At 40.2% G+C, this 21,079-nt stretch overlaps 1 protein-coding gene across 2 annotated transcripts in view; it reads right to left on the bottom strand.

The window, feature by feature from the left end:
• Positions 1-21,079, bottom strand: part of LOC140482875 (apoptosis-stimulating of p53 protein 2-like) — a 170,914-nt gene that overhangs the window by 110,667 nt on the left and 39,168 nt on the right. Inside the window, exon 1 of one of the 2 annotated variants that reach the window (XM_072580597.1) lies at positions 10,965-11,469. The exons of the other annotated variant lie outside the window; for it this stretch is intronic. Within the exon in view, the coding sequence (XP_072436698.1) occupies positions 10,965-10,991 (27 nt within the window). The 5' untranslated portion in view covers positions 10,992-11,469. Of the gene's footprint in view, positions 1-10,964; positions 11,470-21,079 lie in introns of those variants that run through there. 2 annotated transcript variants of the gene reach the window in all.

The raw sequence follows: 21,079 nt of genomic DNA, 5'->3' as shown, positions 1-21,079 counted from the left end.
AGTGGAGTGTAACAGTGCATTTTGCAGAGTAAATGAGACAATTATAGAACAATCGTCTTAAGATAAGGCCATAAAACTTGCCAAAAATTACATCAAGCTGATTTCTACTAAGATTCAGCCCAAATGCTTTAACAGCCTACAGTGTAGCCCTGCTTGGCACAGAACTGATTTTGTACAAAATATGTGAACTCACCAATAATTTAAATGAAACAACTTATAATTGCACAGTGGGAATTTCCTATTAAATATTAAAACTGTGAACAATGCAAATTTACTGTCGAGATTGAGACCAGATGTATTGCCCATGTTTATGCAAAGTAATTCAGGTGATAGCATCACTTTGGTATTTCTATTTCTCCCAACCACACCCTCTCCCAAGAATTCAGTTGCTGAGAAACCAAGACAAACAAACATTTTTTTCAAAATTTGTTCATTAGATGTGAAGAATATTTGTAGGGGCTCACAAAAATGCTAGCTTTAACGTGTCCTTAAGAAGACAGTGGTGAACTACCTCCCTGAACTTACAGTTCTCGTTGTCTAAGTACAGTCCTGTTAGGAAGCAAGATCCAGAATTTTGATCCATCAACAGTGAAGGAGCTGTGATAGAAACAAATCAAAATGGTGAGCAGCACGGAGAAGAACTTGCATGTAGTGCCTTTACTCTTATCTTGATGTTTGGTTTGAGGTTGTTGGGATGAAAGGTGCTGACAAAACAACATTTGAAAGGTTCTGCAGTGCAATTTATAGATATTACCCATTATCACTATGCCTCACTGGTGGGGTGAATGAGTAGTTAAGATGGCATACAGTATGCTCATCCTGTCGGGTGATTTATTCTGGATCTTATCTGAAGGTCTGAGTGTGTTGTTGGACCTATGCTTATTCAGACAAACATCAAACAGGTACATCATCACATTCCTTATTTACCACAGAATTCTCAGCTTCTGGTTTGGTCTTGTGGGCATAATATCTATATGGCTGATCTGGTTATAATTTAGGTCTTTGCAACCCAAATGTTGATGTGGGATGCAGCAATGGTTGATTCTTTTTTGTTGAAGATTATCATTGCCTAGTATTTATATGGCGCACATGTAATTCATCACTTTTTCGACCAATCCTGACTGCTTAGCAGGCCTTTGGGCCAGCAAACATGGAGTGTTTCATTATCTGAGAATGGCAACGAACACTGAGCAATCATCACTGATAACCTTTAATTCTTACCCTATGGAGAAGGAAAGGTCATAAATGAACCAGGTGAAGACGTATAGACTTCAATGCTATCCTGAGGAACCTCAGTAAAAATATCTTGGGCGGACATATTTGCCCTCCAATAACCTTTCCTTCTAGGCATATTTCTAACCAGTGGCGAGTCCCCCCCACTTCAGACTGATTTCAATTTTGCCAGGGCTCCTTAATGCTGCATTCAGTTCAATGCTACCGCAATCTCATCTCACCTCCAGAATTCAGCTCGGTGGTTCATACTGGATCGAGGTCAACAAAATGTTGGGAACAAGGTGATCCTAGGTGAACCCAAACACAGCAACAATAAGCAGTGTAGTGTAGTCCAAGCACGGTTTACTAACACTTTTAACAGCACTTTCCATCACTTTGTTTAAGTATGAAAATCAACCAATGGGCAATAATCGATTCGACTGGATTTGCCCTCTTTCTAAAAATACATACCCGATCACTTTTCCACACTGTTGGGTAAGTACCCACATTGTTGCTAACTAGAACAGCTTGGATCGGGGTTCAGGACTGCAAGTAGGGCCTTCAGTCATTTCTTCACATACACGAAGATAATCCAAGCTGCAGCAAACATGTCTAACACCACAAAAAGTACGAATTTATCAATAATATTGAGTAAAAGTGACATTTGTATACGACAGTTCCTCCTATGTTATACTCACTGTTTACTAAAGTAGGAAATAATTACAAATTAATAATTAGTGCAGCAAATGCTAAAGCTGGATATCACACACTGCAAACAACAAATCACTTCAATATGAAAACTAGAACTTGTCTTGCAATGTTATTGAAATGTATTACAAGCAATATTCCACATTGCAAGGGAGACTCCCACACTGAAGTTGGACTGGAACAGCTTGACGATGACAAGCACAATTAGTAGCACAAGTAGTCAAAACTACTGCTAAACTTTTGCCAAGATCCGCAGCCTTTCGCACATTCAATGTTTTCAGCCATATAGAGTCAAAGAGTCATAGAGATGTATAGCACGGGAACAGACCCTTCAGTCCAACTCATCCATGCTGACCAGATATCCCAAAACAATTTAGTCCCACCTATAACACCCGACCCATAGCCCTCCAAATCCTTCCCGTTCATATACCCATCCAAATGCCTCACAAATGTTGCAATCGTACGAGCCTCCACCACCTCCTCTGGCAGCTCATCCTATACACATACTACCCTCTGCATGAAAAAGTTGCCCCTTAGGTCTCTTTTATATCTTCCCCCTCTCATACTAAACCTACGCCCTCTAGTTCTGGATTCCCCACTTTGTCTATTTATCCTATCCATGTCTCTCATAATTTCGCAAACCTCTATAAGGTCACAGCCTCCGACCCTCCAGGGAAAACAGACCCAGCCTGTTCAGCCTCTCCCTGTAGTTCAGATCCTCCAACCCTGGCAACATCCTTGTAAGCCTTTTCTGAACCCTTTCAAGTTTCACAACGTCTTTCCGATAGGAAGGAGACCAGAATTGCACGTAATATTCCAACAGTGGCCTAACCAATGTCCTGTACAAACACAACATGACCTCCCAACTCCTGTACTCAATACTCTGACCAATAAAGGAAAGCATATCAGACACCTTCTTCATTATCCTACCTACCTGCACTCCAAGGTCTCTTTGTTCAGCAACACTCCCTAGGACCTTACCATTAAGTGTATAAGTCCTGCTAAGATTTGCTTTTCCAAAATGCAGCACCTTGCATTTATCTGAATTAAACTCCATCTGCCACTTCTCAGCCCATTGGCCCATCTGGTCAAGATCCTGTTGTAATCTGAGGTAACCCTCTTCGCTGTCCACTACACCTCCAATTTTGGTGTCATCTGCAAACTTGCTAACTATACCTCTTATGCTCACATACAAATCATTTATGTAAATGACAAAAGGTAGAGGCCCAGCATCGATCCTTATGGCACTCCACTGGTCACAGGCCTCCAGTCTGAAAAACAACCCTACACCACCGTCCTGTCTTCTATCTTTGAGCCAGTTCTGTATCCAAATGGCTAGTTCTCCCTGTATTCCATGAGATCTAACCTTGCTAACCAGTCTCCCATGGGGAACCTTGTCGAACGCCTTACTGAGGTCAATATAGATTACATCTACCGCTCTGCCCTCATCAATCTTCTTTGTTACTTCTTCAAAAAACTCAATCAAGTTTGTGAGACATGATTCCCCACGCACAACGTATGTTGAGTATCCCTAATCAGTCCTTGCCTTTCCATATACATGTCCATGCTGCCCCTCAGGATTCCCTCCAACAACTTGCCTACCACCAATGACAAGTTCACCAGAGTATAGTTCCCTGGCTTGGCCTTACCACCTTTCTTAAATAGTGGCACCACGTTTGCCAGCCTCCAGTCTTCCGGCACCTCACCTGTGACAATTGATGATACAAATATCTCAGCAATAACTTCCCTAGCTTCCCACAGGGTTCTAGGATACCCCTGATCAGGTCCTGGGGACTTATCCACTTTCAGCATTTCAAGACATCCAGCACTTCTTCCCCTGTAATATGGACATTTTTCAAGGTGTCACCATCTATTTCCCTACATTCTATATCTTAGATGTCCTTCTCCACAGTAAACACTGATACAAAATACTCATTTAGTATCTCCCCCATCTCCTGCAACTCTACACAAAAGCCTCCTTGCTGATCTTTGAGGGGCCCTTTTTTTTCTCCTAGTTATCCTTTTGTCCTTAATGTTTTTGTAAAAACCTTTGGGATTCTCCTTAACCCTATTTGCCAAAACTATCTTATGTCCCCTTTCTGCCCTCCTGATTTCCCTCTTAAGTATACTCCTACTGACTTTATACTCTTGCAAGCATTCATTCAATCTATCCTGTCTATACCTGACATACGCTTCTTTCTTTTTCTTAACCAAACCTTCAATTTCTCTAGTCATCCAGCATTCCCTACACCTACCGGTTCGAGTCCCCCTGGAATTCGGAGGTCAGAGTCCTGAAACAGTAAGGTTTGAGCCTCCGGAGCACAGTGCGTAAGGTTAAAAAAAACTGTCTGTCTCCACCACCCTGCCTTAGACCGGTTGTTAAGAGGGGAAATCCCCACGGGAATTTGTTACTGAAATATTAAGTGAGACCTCTTTGCTTGTTTAAGTTTTAGTTGTCTGCATTCACTGTGTATGGTCAAAATTTGAAGATGATTATAACGCCTCTGAAACTGTTGAAAAATTGACAGGAAAGCCATGCTAAAGACTTTCAGCAATTTTCAAAACCCAAGAAGAATGATGACCAGATAAAACGGCATTGTCACATGTACCGAGGCACAATGAAAAGCTTTGTTGCTTTATTTAGGGAATAAGGAGTGAATTGGCAAAATATTTGTAATTACAGGGAATTGGTTTATTGGTGTGTGTGCACGCGCGTGTAATCACAATCCTTTTAAGTAATTGTTTGACTTATTTGAATTAGGATTCAAATGTTTTGTGGGCTGTGTATTAGGGCAGATTTTGTTTTTACATTAGCAGAATACAACATTAGGTCCTTTTTAAAATTATCAAACATGTAACCTTAAAACGAATTTATTGAGGGCTTTGAGCCCCTGACTTTTTTTGAAATTCTACAACGCCTGTTTCAAAAAACAATTGTGTTACTGGTCATGCTTTAGCCAGATGAAAGTATTGCATTGAAACATTTTTGCTGCTTTTTTAGTGCAAAGTGTTCACAAAAAGAGTGCATTTTAATTTTGACGTCTTGTTAAAATTTTGGAGAATATTAGCTGAGCTGTTTAAGTTCTGTCAATTATTGTTCAGACTTCATTGCCCCCCTTTAAATTGCAAATTCAAAGATTGCTGATCTCTACCGAAGTTGTACAGTTACTGGTCTGTAACCACTATAATTCCGACTGTTTTATTTGGGAAGTTGAATTTACACTGTCAGTTTGTCAGCAACCACACATTTTATTCAAAACACTGATGATGAAACTTAAAAAAAAATTTAGCACCATTTTTGTCATTAATGTCAGGCCTTTGGACTATATCTGAAGTTAGATTTAATATATATACATGAGACATTGAGTTGTTAGTTCGTTTTAACAGAAATTACAGTTTTCATTTGGAGAACAGATTTTAATATATTCTGCATTTGTTTCCCATGAATATTTGAGATTTAAATCTGATTCAGTGATGGTTAACACCAACACATGTCAGGTGCAATGGTTAGATTGCCTCCTATTGGAGATAGTCACTGCCTGGCATTCATGTGACACAAATAACAGCTTATGCCTGGAAGTTGTCCACGTCTTGTTGCTTTTGAACATGGACTGCTTCAGTACATGAGCAGTCACGAATGGTGCAATCGTCGGTGAACATCCCCTTATGATGGAGGGAAGGTCAACCAGCCTGAGTGGCTCAACTCGTTTGGTCAATAATGGAGCCACTAAGAGTTTTGGTGGTGAACACTGAAGTTTCCCATCCAGAATATATTGTGTGCCCTTGGCACACTCACTGCTTTCTCCAAGTAGCTTTCAAAATGGATTTATTACTTTTGAGTGACTGGATGTGTGGTCACCAGCAGGTTTTTCACCCTTTCCTCTCTACGAACTGTACACCACTGTAATGCAATCTCTGATGATGGTATCTTGGACACTGTGTGTTAAGTTCAATTTCACAAGTATCACTATGTCTGGCTGTTACAGAGTCAGTGTTTTTAACAGCATGGAAATGGACCCTCCCATTCAACTCATACTCGCCAAAGACACACCCCAATCTGACCTAGTCCCATTTGCCAGCATTTGGCTCTTATCCCTCTAAACCCGTTCTTATCATTAAACCATCGAGATGCCTCTTAGACATTGTAATTGTACCCACCTCCTCCACGTCCTGTTGCAGATGATTCCATATGTGCACCACGCTCTGTGTGAAAATATTGCCCCTTTAGGTCCCTTTTGAATCTTTCCTCTCTCATCTTAAACCTATGTCCTCTAGTTCTTGAATTCCCACCCTTGGCAAATGACCTTTGCAATTCACCTTAACTGTGCCCTCATGATTTTATGAACCTCTCTAAGGTCACCTGTAAGACCCCGTTGCTGTAGGGAAAAAAGGTCCCAGCCTCTCCTGACAGCTCAAACCCTCCAGATGCACCAACATCCTTGCAAATCCTTGTTGCACCTTCTCAAGTTTAACAACATCCTTCCTTTGGAAAGAGTGACCAGAGTTTTGTTTGACGAGTGTTGTTCAGTAGGTTTACCAATTTTGAAATAACCTCCACGTGTTAATAAAGAGGACTTCACAGGACTGACAGGGTTGAATGCGCAGTTGTCATTTCCAGTGCAGAAAGTCATGCCATGCAGTCCACCCATTTTCATTCTTTTGAGGACTTTTTAATTTTTCGATACAACTGAATGGCTTATTGGATCATTTCAGAGGGCAACTCTAAGTGAACTACATTGTAATCAATCTGGAGTCACAAGCAGGCCAGTTCTGGCAAGTACATGACTCGTTCTTCCCTCCCTAATGGACATGAGCAAATCAGATACTTTTTAGGTAAATTTCCCCTTCCTCAGACACTGATAACATGTGGATATATTTTGAGTTGAGGATTGGGAGATGTCACAGAGATCGCTGGTTGTTTCTTGAAGTACAAGCTCTAATGAAGGAGGCCAAAATCGGTGCACAATGTCAGACACAGAATACCATGGTAGTACATCACTCCTCAGTGCTCATATCAATCACAATAAACTGTAATGCTATGTCCTAACACAGTGTGTTATGGAGGCTTCACAAAAATATCTTCTGAGAATTCAACATTAAAAAGAGATTTGGTAGAGGCGCTCAAAATCATGAGGGGTCTGGACGGAGTAGCCAATCTTTCTGTTGGAATAATGATCAAGGAACCAAGAGACACCAATGTTTGGTGATTCACAAAAGAAGCAATGATGATATGAGAAAACTATTTTATATGTGAGTGGTTAGGATCTGAAATACACTGCTTCAGAATGTGATGGAAGAAAATAGAGGCCTTCAAAAGAGAACTGAATAATTATCTCAGGAGAAAAAAAAGACTTTTGAGAAAAAGGTAAGGGGGTGCATCTGCGTGATTTGCTCCTACAGAGAAGGGACCAGCGAGGCTGCATGGCCTCCTTCTGTGCTGTTACCTTGCTATGATTCAAAGTGTTGCACTTAATGTACTAAATTTGCCCTCACTAATTGTGATTTAAATCTTATCTCAGCTATGAAACTGGCAATCTAGCTACAGTTACTTTACAGGAAACTTTACGTTATCAGATTATGTTTCAAAAACATATTACTATAATACTGACATAATGAAGCTGATTCTAACTGGGGTACAGTTTTCCTGATGAGCTACCTTCACTCAGTCACCTGACAAACAGTTCTGCAGGTTTGCCCAAACACACTGATGCCCAATTACTCAAAAAGTTGATAATGAACTGCATCACATGTCACTACTTGTACGAGGAGCAAACAATAAATCAACACAGTTGAAAAGAAAGGATGCTGACAAAGTCATAATTCTTGTTGGATACAAGCCTATTTGCTCATTTGATGCCAAGTAGGGAACATCAATGTGCAGTTGAGAAACCTTGCAAAAATCTGATAAGAATCCAGAGAAAATACAATGATCAGAAGGAAGTGACTCTCCTCAGAACTATTTTCTTATAAATATCCAGATTCAATTACAAAAGTATTTTAATGATTTTAAGTTAATATAAATTTCTAATAAAAGTCTGGATTTGAAGTCATTAATTTAAGTTCACTTACATGATTTCAAACCAGTAATCACAACACTAACTTTGCAGATGACAATCCAAACAGTGGATTAGAACAGACTTGAGCTATTTCACTGGATAGAGAAAACTTCCAGAAACTTAACAACTCTGCAGTGTCAACACAGTAGTTACAAAATACAAACTGGTTATCTCATTCTGTTATAAGGATACATCATCAAATAATTTGAATAGACAAATTCGCAACAACATGCACTGGAATAAAAACAAAATCCTGAGTTCACGTAACATGGGACAAATGCATTATAATTTAGACTTTACAATCAGTTCATGTGGGTTTTCCACGTGTCATGAAACATAACAGTTGTTGCAGCCAAATACTTGGGATAGAAACAGGACAGAATCATCCTCACCAAAACATCTAAGTGACTTGCAGCTAGGATGACAGCTGGCAGACATATTAAATTTAAGCATCAAAAAATGAAAATCGCAGAAAACAAAACAGATTAAATTATGCAAGCAAATGGCATTCATTTATTCACAATATTCTCGAATTGAAACCAAATGAATGGAAGCTCGATTTATGTTGGCATGTAATTTACTCTTCTAGCTCTCAAATTTGACATTTCAAAAACAAACTTGCCACCATGAAAATTCCTAGTTTTGGTAACACAATAAAACCAAAAGCCTCCTATTCTTTCATGCCATCAGCTTTGTTTTAGAAATCTGGTTTCAGTAGTACCACACAGCTGCAATATTGGATTGTACTATTGTACAATGTTTCTTGATCTGTAACCAGACAACTTTGATGGTCACTTGGTGGGACAGAACTTGAAAGTTGCTGCAAAGAGAGACATGTGGTTGGAGCTTTTCATTTTGCACTCATCGGAACAAACTCGAGATTGCCAAATTTCAAATGATTACAACAATTTATACCATAAGAGAAAACTTCAAGTTAGTTGACAAGTCAATTCTGACTGCAACATTGCATTCTTACACTTGCCTTGATGATAAGTGCAAGATGTAAAGGTTCAGCAATATACAATACCTATGCCTCAGCTTCCATTTTCCATAATGCAAACAGTGAGATCAGAGAAGGTACAAAAGATTTTTTTTTCTGGTTGAATGCCAAGCTGAATTTCTGAAGTCAGAACTCTGCATAATGAATCCAAGCATATGCCACAAAGGAGTGTGCAAGTGAATTAATTCCAGTTGCCCTGTGAATTTACATTTCAACTTTGCCCGTAGATCATCTCAGTTGGCTTGAAATGCCAATGTTCGATATTGCACCTAAAGCTAGTGAAATGGAAACAAAAAATAAATGGAGCTCTCTTTCTCTCTCCCAACAGTTAACTGCTGAAATTATTACAACAGCAGAGAGTAAGGAATCTTAGCTGTCAATATTGACATCAAGTTAAACCAGGTTTACAAGATGTCCAAGTTATCCAAATGACCTTGGTTTATCGCTCTAACAAATACATAATCCACAGTATCTAACCCAAGCAACCTTTCTGGGAAATCTCATATTGTCTCACTTCACAGTCACTTTGCGCTCTGATGCTAAACTAACGTTGAAATCTGTGTCAGAGTTAGTATACAAATATCCAGTCACTACACTGTGGGGACAGATCATTTTGCCCAACAAGCCCACACCAACCCACCTAAAAGTATCCCAAACAGACTCATTCCCCCTGATTAATCCACCTAACCTACACATTCTTGAACATTTAGCTTGGCCAATTCACCTAACTTGCACATCTTTGGACCATGGGAGAAACTGAAGCACCCGGACGAAACCCATACAGGCTCAGGGAGAATGCACAAATCGCCCGAGGCTAGAATCAAATTCGGGTCCCTGGCACTGTGAAGCAGCGGTGCTAACCACTGTGCCAGCTACTGTTGTTATGTTTCACAAACAAACAAACATTCAGTGTAAACACATCCTATGTTTAAGCTTTGCAAATGCAGTTATTAAGTATGTTGATAAAAATACTTTCCTTCAGAGTTAGACTAAAAGTAGTCAAAACAAAGGTTAATCCTCAGAAAGCGTCTTAGCTTTCTTTGTCACCATGTTATTCTGATCAGTTAACATAAATGTAGGACACGCGTCCTAACTTCTCAAACTTAATAACCCCTGGGTTCTGACCATTTCAGCCAAGAGAAATTGCACACCCTTACAACTAAACAAATTCCTTCAGGCTGAGCCCAGATATTAGTGGGCGACACTTTGGTTCAGTGGAAATATAGAGTCGAGAAATGGGTCTGGGTGGGATACCAGAGGGTCAGTGTCGACTTGTTGGGCTAAGTGGCCTGTTTCCGCACTGTGGGGATTCTATGATCTATGATATTAATACAAGATTTAAACATGATGTAATCGACAAAATAAGGTGCTGATAATAATTCAATGTCTTCGTGTTTTTTTAAAGTTGTCTCTTTTATAAATAGTTTATAGTGAAGGAAAATCTAGTTATTGGTATTGCTAATCCACACATTTTCGTTCAGAAATCACAGCATTTTCAAGTACGAACTAATATAACAACAATCAAAACCACATTTAAAATCCATATTTGCTTAGTAGATCGGCTTTATGCTGCTAAAATTTGTGCTAAAACTAAAAAACCCCACAATTGAGCCCTTAAAAATAACCGTAGGTTCATTGAGAAATCACATTATCTCAATAATTCATGATAGAATGGGGGCTGGAGGGGGGAGGGTAGGAACAGGAACTTAAACATTAAAAACGAATGGATTAATTTGCATGTTAATTAATTTTCCCGACTGATCGCGGCGGTATCGTCAAAACAGAAGCTTCAATGGCGACAGACTGTACGTAGCAACCTAGAAGGTGCATATTTAAAATAACAGTTTGGTCTAGTTACTTCGAAAAACTGAGTGTGTAATCAACTGGGGGAGAAAGAAACTATGGTCCTTCCTTCACAACTCTTCCAATTTCTTAAAAGTATAATTTTCGAGCGGAGTTGGGGGGGGGGGGGGGGGAGAAAAACTTACCGGCATCATTTTGGATCCGAACCGCATTTATAACCTAGATCTTTCTGTTTCTTCTTTCTTCCTCACTGAAAATAAAGGAGGTCAACGGGGAATTAAACAGCGAAACGCTCCCGGGCCGGTGGAAGGAGATGGGCTGGATGAAGGAGCCTCCTGAACCCTGTTGTGTTGTGGACTGTGCGGCCTGCTCGACCAGTCCCTCCCGCTCACAAACTTTCCGAGTCCCTCAGATCGGAGCAGCCCCCGCCCGCCTCACAGACTCTTCTCTCTTTCCTCGCAAAGTCTCCCGTTTGAATTGCTGGGGGAACCAAGAGTGGAAGCGCAAGGAAGGTGCGAGTTGTATATATTTTTTTCGTCGCTGATTTTGTTGTCGTTGTCGTTGTCGCCCGCTCACATATTGCTCCCTTCCGAACGGCGGAACGAACGATCTTTCCAGAAAATCCCTTCTCCAGCTTCCACAGGCTGCTCCGTCACAACAATCGGCCACGCACTGACTCAGACCGGCTGACGTCAGCACCGGAAATGGGCGCACGCGCGCCAGTCCCGATCTCTGGTCCCCTCAGACGATGAACTTGGAGCTGACGGTGTTGGGCTGGGGTGCACCAAGTTAAAAATCATACAACACCAGATTATAGTCCAACATGCTTATTTGGAAGCACTAGTTTTCGGAGTATCTCATGAAGGAGCAGCGTTCCGAAAGTTAGTACGTCCAAACAAATCGATTGGACTATAACCTGGTGTTGTGTGATTTATAACTCAGTATATGAACTCAAACTCAGTGATTCCAAGATCATGTTCTCTCCCTCTCCATCACTGTCTTCCAACACAATTGTCTTGTTATCCTGGCTTAATCTCTCCTCCGTGTCAACTTCAAATTGATATTCATGGTTTTAAACTTATACAGCATGGAAACAGACCTTCCGGTTCCAATAGTCATAGAGTCATAGAGATGTGCAGCACAGAAACAGACCCTTCGGTCCAACTCGACCATGCCGACCAGAGATCCTAACCTAAACTGGATTCGGAGGTGTCGGTGTTGGACTGGGGTATACAAAGTTAAAAATCACACAACACCAGGTTATAGTCCAACAGGTTTAATTGGAAGCACAAGCTGTTGGAGTGCTGCTGCTTCATAAGGTGGTTGTGGAGTATAAGGTGGATTCCAAATAAGCTAGTGCTCCCAAATAAACCTGTTGGACGATAACCTGGTGTTGTGTGATTTTCAACCTAATCCAGGCCAATTTGCCAGCACTTCGCTCACATCCGTCTGAAACCTTCCCATCGATATACCCGTCCAGATGCCTTTTAAATGCTGCAATTGTGCCAGCCTCCACCACTTCCTCTAGCAGCTCATTCCATGCACACACCACACTCTGTGTGAAAAAGTTGCCCCGAGGTCCCTTTTATATCATTTCCCACTCATCCTAAACCTATGCCCTCTCGTTCTTGATTCTGGATGGGTATATGAATAGGAAATGTTTAGAGGGATATGGCCAAATGCTGGAAAATGGGACTAGATTAATTTAGGATATCTGGTTGGCATGGATGAGTTGGACCAAAGGGTCTTTTTCTGTGCTCTACATCTCTCTGACTATCTGTGTGAGTTTGCACATTCTTCCTGTATCTGTGTGGGCTTCTGCCGCGTGCTCTGGTTTCCTCCCACAGTCCAAAGGTTAGGTTGATTGGCCACGCTAAATTGACATAGTATGCAGGTTCGGTGGATTAGCCATGAGGAATACATTGTTACAGGGGTAGGGGGTGGGTTTGGGTGGGATGCTTTTTGGAGGATCGGTGTGGACTCAATGGGCTGAACGGCCTGCTTCCACACTGTGGGGATTCTACTAGATTATTTTCTATGAAATCCCTCAGTATCCTCCACTCCAGAGAAACAGCCCCAGCCTATTCAGCCTCTCCCTATAGCTCAAATCCTCCAACCCTGGCAGCATCCTTGTAAATCTTTTCTGAACGCTTTCAAGTTTCACAGCATCCTTCTGATAGGAAGGGGACCAGAATTGCATGCAGTATTCCAACAGTGTTATGCTGACCATGTTCCCAAACTAAACTAGTCCCATTTGCCTGCATTAAGCTCATATCTTTCCAAAGCTTTCCCATTCACATACTTATCTGAATGTTTTTTAAATTTTGTAACAGTACCTGCATCCATCACTTCTTCTGGCAGTTCATTCCACACACAAGTCATTCTCTGTGTTAAAAAGTTGCCCCTCATGTCCTTTTTAAAATGTTATTCTCTGACTTTAAAGTATGTTCCCCTGCTTTAAGCTCCCCCACCCACGGGAAAAAAAAACCTTTACTATTCACCTCATCTATGTCCTTGTGATTTTTTAAAAGGATATGATGTGAAGAGAAAGGCCACATGTTCTGGCAAACTCAAAAGGAGAGCATCACGAGGGGTGTCAGAGACTGAGGGGTGACCATATAAAGGTTTATAAAATCATGAGGGGCATGGCTAGGATGAATAACTATGGTCTTTTTCCTCAGATGGGGAGTCCAAAACTGGAGAGCATAGGTTTAAGATGAGAGGGGAAAGATTTAAAAAGGACTTAAGGGGCGACTTTTTCATGCAGAAGCTGGTGTGTGTAAGGAACAAGCTGCTAGAGGTTGTGGTGGAGTCAGGTACTATTGTAAAATTAGGAGAAAGTGAGGACTGCAGATGCTGGAGATCAGAGCTGAAAAATGTGTTGCTGGAAAGGTGCAGCAGGTCAGGCAGCATCCAAGGAGCAGGAGAATCGACGTTTCGGTCATAAGCCCTTCTTCAGGAACCAATTGTAAAATTTAAAAGGCATCTGATTAGATACATGAAAAGGAATGGTATAGAAAAATATGGACCAAATGCTGGCAAATGGGATTGGGTCAGATTGGGATATCTGACCAGTACAGAAGAGATGGACTGAAGGGTCTGTTTCCATGCTGTCTTGATCCTAATCAGTCCTTGCCTTTCCAGATGCATATAAATCCTGTCCCTTAGAATCCCTCCAACAACGTACTCACTACTGATGTTCGGCTCACTGGTCTGTAGTCTCCTGGCTTTTCTTTATACCTTTTCATAAATAATGGCACCATATTAGCCAGCCTCCAGTCTTCCAGCACCTCACGCATGACTGTTGATGATACAAATATCTCAGCAAGAGGCCAGCAATCTCTTCCCTAGCTTAATAAAAAGTTCTGGATCCCTGGGATTTATTTACCTTTTATGTTTTAAGACTTCCATCATTTCCTCTTCTGTGATGTGAACACTTTTCAAAACATCACGACTTATTTTCCCAAGTACCCTAATTTCTGTGTCTTTCTCCACAGTAAATACTGATGCGAAATATTCCTTCAGTATCTCACCCATCTTTTGTGGTTCCACACGTAGACAGCCACATTGATCTTTAAGGGGTCCTATTTTCTCCCTTTTGCCCGAACATGCTTATAGCATCTCTTTGGGTTCTCCTTAACTCTATTTGCCAACGCTATCTCATGTCCCCTTTTTGCCCTCCTGATTTCTCTCAAGTATACTCTTACTGCTCCTATGTTCTTTTAGGGATTCACTTGATGCCAGATGTCTATACCTGATTAATAGTTGCCTCCTTTTTCTTGATCAGAGCCACAATTTCTCTAGTGATCCAGCATTCCCGACACCTCCCAAGTTCTGCTGGTCCATTCATGCTCTATTTTCTGTAGCACTGTATAGAATATTGAATAGAAATTAAGAATCTTTTCTAACAGTGCATGAACTTTTTATGGGTCTTGGGTGAATATATTTTTCAGAAATACATAAATTCCACATGTCTCATTCTATATATTAAGTAAATTCATTTTCTTTGCCCATGCTGTAAATTAAAGTACTCTCTTTTGGATAGCAGGATCAGAATCAAATCCTTACATTGTTTGTTTACTGATCAAATTTGCAACTTCAAGAAAGTGGTCTTCATTACAGAACAGTTGTTGAAACAATTTGACCAAAAGTTTAAGTAATTCATATTTTTTTAGAACTGCATTGTTGACAGTAATGATTGAAATTCAACATCACCAGTATTGAGGCACTGTCTATGACCAATTATCTGCACTTGGCAGGTCACATCATCTACATGTCTGACATAAAACTTCAAAAACAATGTCTCTATTCTGAGCTTTGTCACAACAAGCAGTTATCAGGGGGGCAGAAGAAACATTTCAAGGGTAATCTCAAATTTCCATGAAAAGACTGCAATGTCCCCACCAACTCTTAGAAATCCCTAATCCAATAATATGTAAGTTGGAGAAGCAGCATCCATGAAGAAGCTAAGCACCTTGAGCATCTTTGACAGCTCTGTACGGAAAACAAGCACGAACAATGGAAGGAAGATGCGAAAATACAAACATCCCTCCCACCCACTTCAGCAAACACTGGTTCCTCGCCTGTGGCAGAGTATGCAGATTCAGCATTGGATTATTTCCCCATCTCAGAATCCACATTGGAGTGGAAAAAAGTCCTCAGGTAATCCATCAGTTTTGAAAATAAGATGACTGATCTACTAATATTGGCAACTGCATTTTGCTGCAGTTTGGATTTTTGCCCAACAATGTAAACCCACTTATGGCACAATTGTAATCAGTGATTAAAAAAAAATCATGGACAAGCAAATGACCAGGTCTGGAGCAGTGCAAAGATCAAGGGCATGAGCATTTTCAAGATATAGGAAGAGGGCAAAGTCAGAGAGAAGTTTGAAAATTAGTTTGATAACTGGAAAAAACTAAATGTTGCCAAATCTAGGACTATGTGAGATAGACAGCACAGGGGTGATGGATAATTGGGGCTTGGTATGAATTAAGGCAGCAGAGCTTCAGATGATTTTAAGTTTATGGAGAGTGCAAGTTATGACACTGACTAGGAGAACATTGGTATAGCTGAGTCCAGAAGTAACAAAGTATGTTTGAGGGATTGAACAGATGAGCTGAAAGAACTGTGCAATGACACAATGCAATGGAGGTTGAAATATAAAATCTTAAGTGATGGTGGAGCATAAGTGAGCGTAATCTCATCTCAGACTCAAATATGATAGATTACTTTAGCCTCAAACAGTAATCAGGGAGAGGGACAGAGTCGGTAAGCAGAATGACTGCATGTGAAAATATTCCTTAACACTCAATAGGTAGTAAAGCTTGAATCATCCTATAAAAATCAATGAGTTGACCACTGGAGTTTTTAAAATCAGACAAGAGTATTTGTTCGAGTGTTCACACAAAAACCCCTGTTGGCAAAAAGCTACCAGAAACCAATTTAAATTTGTCATTGCCAAATCTGCAGTTGCATCTCACTGAGGTAGTACATTGTAAACAAAGCCCCATTACTCCTGAAGTACTCACAAACATTAAAGATTTTATCAAAGTACACAAAACTCTTTATTTACCTGTCTTTCAGACCCAGATTGACAAAGTACAGACCAAGTTTCTGTATGTAACAAGAATTACTATTCATTAAAAAAAATTCCAGTTACAGTTAAACAAATATATACTGTTGACATGTAACTCTCGAACCCTCTTATAAACTCCCCTACACCTACAACCAGTCACAGGATTGGTGCGATGCGTGGAGAGAAAAAAACGGAGAGAATTTCAGCGGTCCATGTCCACAGGGTTTTCGGCTTATCAAGATTTGCTGTTCATTGATCTCCCTCTCAGGCATTTTGCACTTCCTTGCAGAAGACAGAGAGTGATTGGTTCACAAGTTCTAAAGTCTCTGGCCTATTGGTTAAAAGTCACAGCTTATTTGAACTGCAGAGGGAAAGTAAAGTTGCCTTGAGGTTGTGTGTGTCTTTTTACTGCATTCCTGTCTGTCCAGAGGTCTAAGGGTTTCTTGCTATCTTATTCTCTCTCAAACTCTCATATACACAAACTTGTCAGCAATGTGCAAGATACTTGATGCCAGAAGAATTTCATCTTGCGCACATCACCTGCAAGTAAATATTTCCCTTGCATGAATAAACAATAGTATCAATAGTTCTCGTAGCTTGTTACTAAAAACTTCAACAATTTGTAAAGTCATTTTCCTATTTCAACCCACATTCAAAAATACAGGAAAGTTAAAAGAAAGATCTTTGCACTGCAAAACCAAGATATTTCAAGTTTAGAAGCATCCCAATACGAATAAGCATCAAAAGGGACAAATGAAATAAATAGGCTTTAGATTGTATATTGGAATTTGGCATGGCAAAGAAGTTATTTTAATTGTGAACACGTCTCCATCTAAAATACATCTGTTATGAAGATGTGGGTGTACTGTACCTTTAAGAGAGTTAAAAACGAGCAGAACTATCTGACAGCACCAAGTGTTCTTAAAAAGATACAATGTAATATGTGCCCCAGCTACTGGAGTAGCTAGGGTAGCTGGTTGCTTGGAAGTGACAAAACAGATTTGAATTAGGCCAATCAGTTTAAATTAAAATGCGGAAAATACCAAACTCCAATCCAGTTTGAATTTAGTATGTTGACAATCTTAAAAGCCAATGACACAATCCAATGCTTTGGGGGTATAAGACCAGGGAAAATTAAACAGTTGAGAGGAGAACTGCCAAGCTACCAGCATGTAAAGAATGTCTGAAGAAATAGCTCTCTTAAAAAGTACCTTTATCAATCAGTAACCTTTGAAGCAGAACCCCCAAAAAGAAGAAACGAAGACAGAGAAAACTAAAAGCTGCCTGATTTTGAGATAAGAAGTTTTGTTTTGTAAACTTAATGGGGGGGGGCTTATCAGATGAGTAGAAGGGCAAGATAAAAGATAGGTTAGAGGAAGGACCTGTAAATAGTTGTTAGTTAATTATTCTTTGTTATACTTTAAGAAATAAAGTTGTTAGTTTTTACTTTAAATATTGCTTGGCCTCATGAATTTTCACAGATTACTGCAGGGGATAAATCTTTTCTGTGTGGCTGTTTTAAATTAAGCAGGAGTGTTTACCCCGTGTTGTAAAAGTTTGGGGGCTTGGGTCTGTGATTTGAACTGGTTTAGACAGATTTGAGTAGATTTGTGGGTACGAAAAATCCAAGGTTTAAACACTCGCAGGTCCTAGATCTTTAAATAAAACGTAGGTGAGACAAGTTGTTTAATTTCGGTGACTTGTGGTTGATTAAATTAACAGGGAGAGAAATGGTTCTTAAAATTGCTAAAGTGGTTCTGGGATTTGAAGATGATTCTCAAATTTGCCAAGAAAATTTAGAAGGAAAGAAAACAGCAATACTTTTAGAATTAGCAAATATGTTAGATTTGTGTTTAACCAAGGACAAAAGTAAAGCTGAAATTGTAAGGGAATTACTCAAACAATTAGGTGTATCAGAGAAACAGACAATTGCAGTAGAGGTAGAAAAACTGAAATTACAATTGAGGAAAATGGAGTTAGAAGATATACAGAGAGAGAGAGGAAAAAGAGAGCGCGAGAAGGTTCTTGGCTGAACAAAGAGAGAGAGACAGAAGAAAGGGAGAGAGTGGGAGAAGAGTGAAAAAAAGAGAGGAAAAAGAGAGAGAAAATTCTTAGCTGAGCAAAAAGAGAGAGAATTTGAACTTGAGAAGTTGCGACTTAGTCAGCAAAGTCAAGTTAACAGGATGAAGGTTAAAAGAGAAGGTAGTGATGTATATAAATATGTCAAAACTCTGCCACATTTTGATAAGAAAGATGTTAAAGTCTTCATTATTACATTTGAAAAATTGGCTAGGCAGATGGAGTGGTCCAAGGATTTATGGGTAATGTTCTGGATAAGACAAAACTGGTAGGCAGAGCTAGTGAGGTATTTGCCGCACTCTTGATGAGGGGGTCAAGAGATTATACAGAGGTTAAACAGGCTATTTTAAGTGTTGATGAATTGATACCAGAAGCAGTTCAGAAACATAAAGAAGGAACCAGGTCAGACTTATGTTGAGTTCGAAAGAATTAAACATAGTCATTTTGATCGATGGCTGCGTGCTTTGAAAATAGATAAGACCATTGAGGCTCTAAGAGAGATTATTCTGCTGGAGGAATTTAAAAACTCACTTCCAGAGATGATAAGAATTCACATGGAAGAATAGAAAGCTCAGGAAGTGAGAAGGGCAGCAGAATTAGCAGATAAGTGCATGTTGGTACATAAGACAAGCTCCCGCCAGAATTTTGTCCTCTGAGGGATAGAAGTTGGGAGAAGGGGAGATCCTACACAACGAAATTAAGAGTGGAGAGTGCTGGTAAGAGTTTACCACAGGATAAAAAAAAGAAGCCAAGAGGGTGGAAAGGAGGTGAAAGGCCTCATGTGTTTTCACTGTAATGGAGTGGGACAATTACAGAAAATTACAGTGCCGCTGGTTTCAAAAGGGTATAGGGAAAAGGTATTTTCACTGCCAAAAGGTGGGGTACATAAAGTCACAGTGCTGGTTGTTAAAGAAAGGCACTGTGGGAAAAGCTATGGTAAAAGAAGCTAAGCCAGTGGCGATACTGAAGATAGTAAAGGAGAGTGCACAGCGTAGATAGGGGCTGGGTATGGAATTTATACGTGATCTCAACAAAGAATTTGCCTCTGCGGATAAAATTTACTCAGAAAGAACGGGGGAGAAGGAAAAGAAGTTATAATTTTGAGAGATACAAGATGTAACCAGTGCTGATGTTAAGAGATGAGTGAATATGCACTCTTTCTGATCTGTTACCTGAGAGTGTGGTAATTTGTGGAAGAGATGGACAGAAATTTAGCATTCCCCAATGTAAGATCAGGTTGGGATGCCAACTCAAGACTGGGAAAGTTATAGTGGGAGTGATTGACAGAGTGTCAGTTCCAGGAATTCAGTTTATTCTTGGGAATGATTTGGCAGGATCCAAGGTGGGAGTGACACCCCTTGTTGTGAGAAGCCCAAGGTAAACAGAGAAACTGAGGAGTTAAAACAGAAATTTCCTGGTATTTTCCCAGACTGTGTGGTAACCAGATCCCACTATCACAAGTGACAGCACAAAGTGAAAAGTAAAGAGAAACTTGAAGGAGTTGAGGTTCAATTAGTGGACACCCTGTTTGACGTAATGGTGCAGGAAGGACCTGAACAGGCAGATGGTCAGACAGAAGTGTTTAGTCCTGAAAGACTAAGAGACTTGCAACAGTAAGACAAGACAATAAAAGATATATATGTGGAAGCGTATTCTGAAAAGGAGGCAGAGAATATTCTGGAGAGTTATTATGTGAAAGATAGAATCCAAAGACGGAAATGGAGACCATGACAGATTAGCGCAGAGGAGAATTGGGCCGAAGTGTACCAGATTGTGTAGCCGGTAGCATACAGGCAGGCGGTGTTATGGCTAGTACATGAACTACCTGTAGGAGGTCACCTAGGGGTTTAGGCTAAGGTACAACACATTTTTATTGTCCTGTAATGTACAAAGATGTGGTTAACTTTTGCTGTACGTGTCATACATGCCAAATGGTAGGTAAGCCACAGGTGGTAATAAAACAAGCACCTTTGTTGCCAATTCCCGCATTTGAAGAACCCATAATTGATTGTGTAGGTCTCCTCCCGAGAACTAAAAGTGGGAACCAGTACTTGATAACCATATGGATGTGTAGTTATCAAGGCAAAAAAGGTGATAGAGGAGTTAATAGGAATTGACCAAGTGTCAAATTTTAATGCTCGGCTGTTTAAGGGGGTTATGGATAGCAGAGGTATACAGCACTTTAAATCCAGTGCGTATCATCCTGAATCCTAGGGAGCTTTAGAAAGGTGTCATCAGACCTTGAAGACCATGTTGAGAGCATACTGTCAGGATTACCCAAACAATTGGGTTAAAGGTATCCCATTTGTATTGTTTGCCATTAGAGATGCCCCAAATGAATCTACTCAGTTCACTTCCTTCAAGTTAATATTGAGTCATGAAGTGAGAGGCCCTTTGAAATTAATGAAAGAAAAACTCACAGGACCAAAGTCGGAGATCTCACACTTTGATTATGTATTGGAGATGAGGGAGAGGTTAAATAGAGTAGGTGAGTTAGCTAAACAGCATCTAAAGAGGGCACGGTGTAGAATGAGGCAGGTAGCAGATAAAAGCTCTGAGACTCAGTTTTCTTGACGGGATGACGTTTTAGTACTGTTACCAGTAATAGCAGATCCCTTCAAAGCCAGATTTAGTGCTCCCTAT

The sequence above is a fragment of the Chiloscyllium punctatum genome, chromosome 11 (assembly GCF_047496795.1).
Source record: "Chiloscyllium punctatum isolate Juve2018m chromosome 11, sChiPun1.3, whole genome shotgun sequence".
Lineage (NCBI taxonomy): Eukaryota > Metazoa > Chordata > Chondrichthyes > Orectolobiformes > Hemiscylliidae > Chiloscyllium > Chiloscyllium punctatum.
This window is presented reverse-complemented; position numbering and strand designations above follow the sequence as displayed.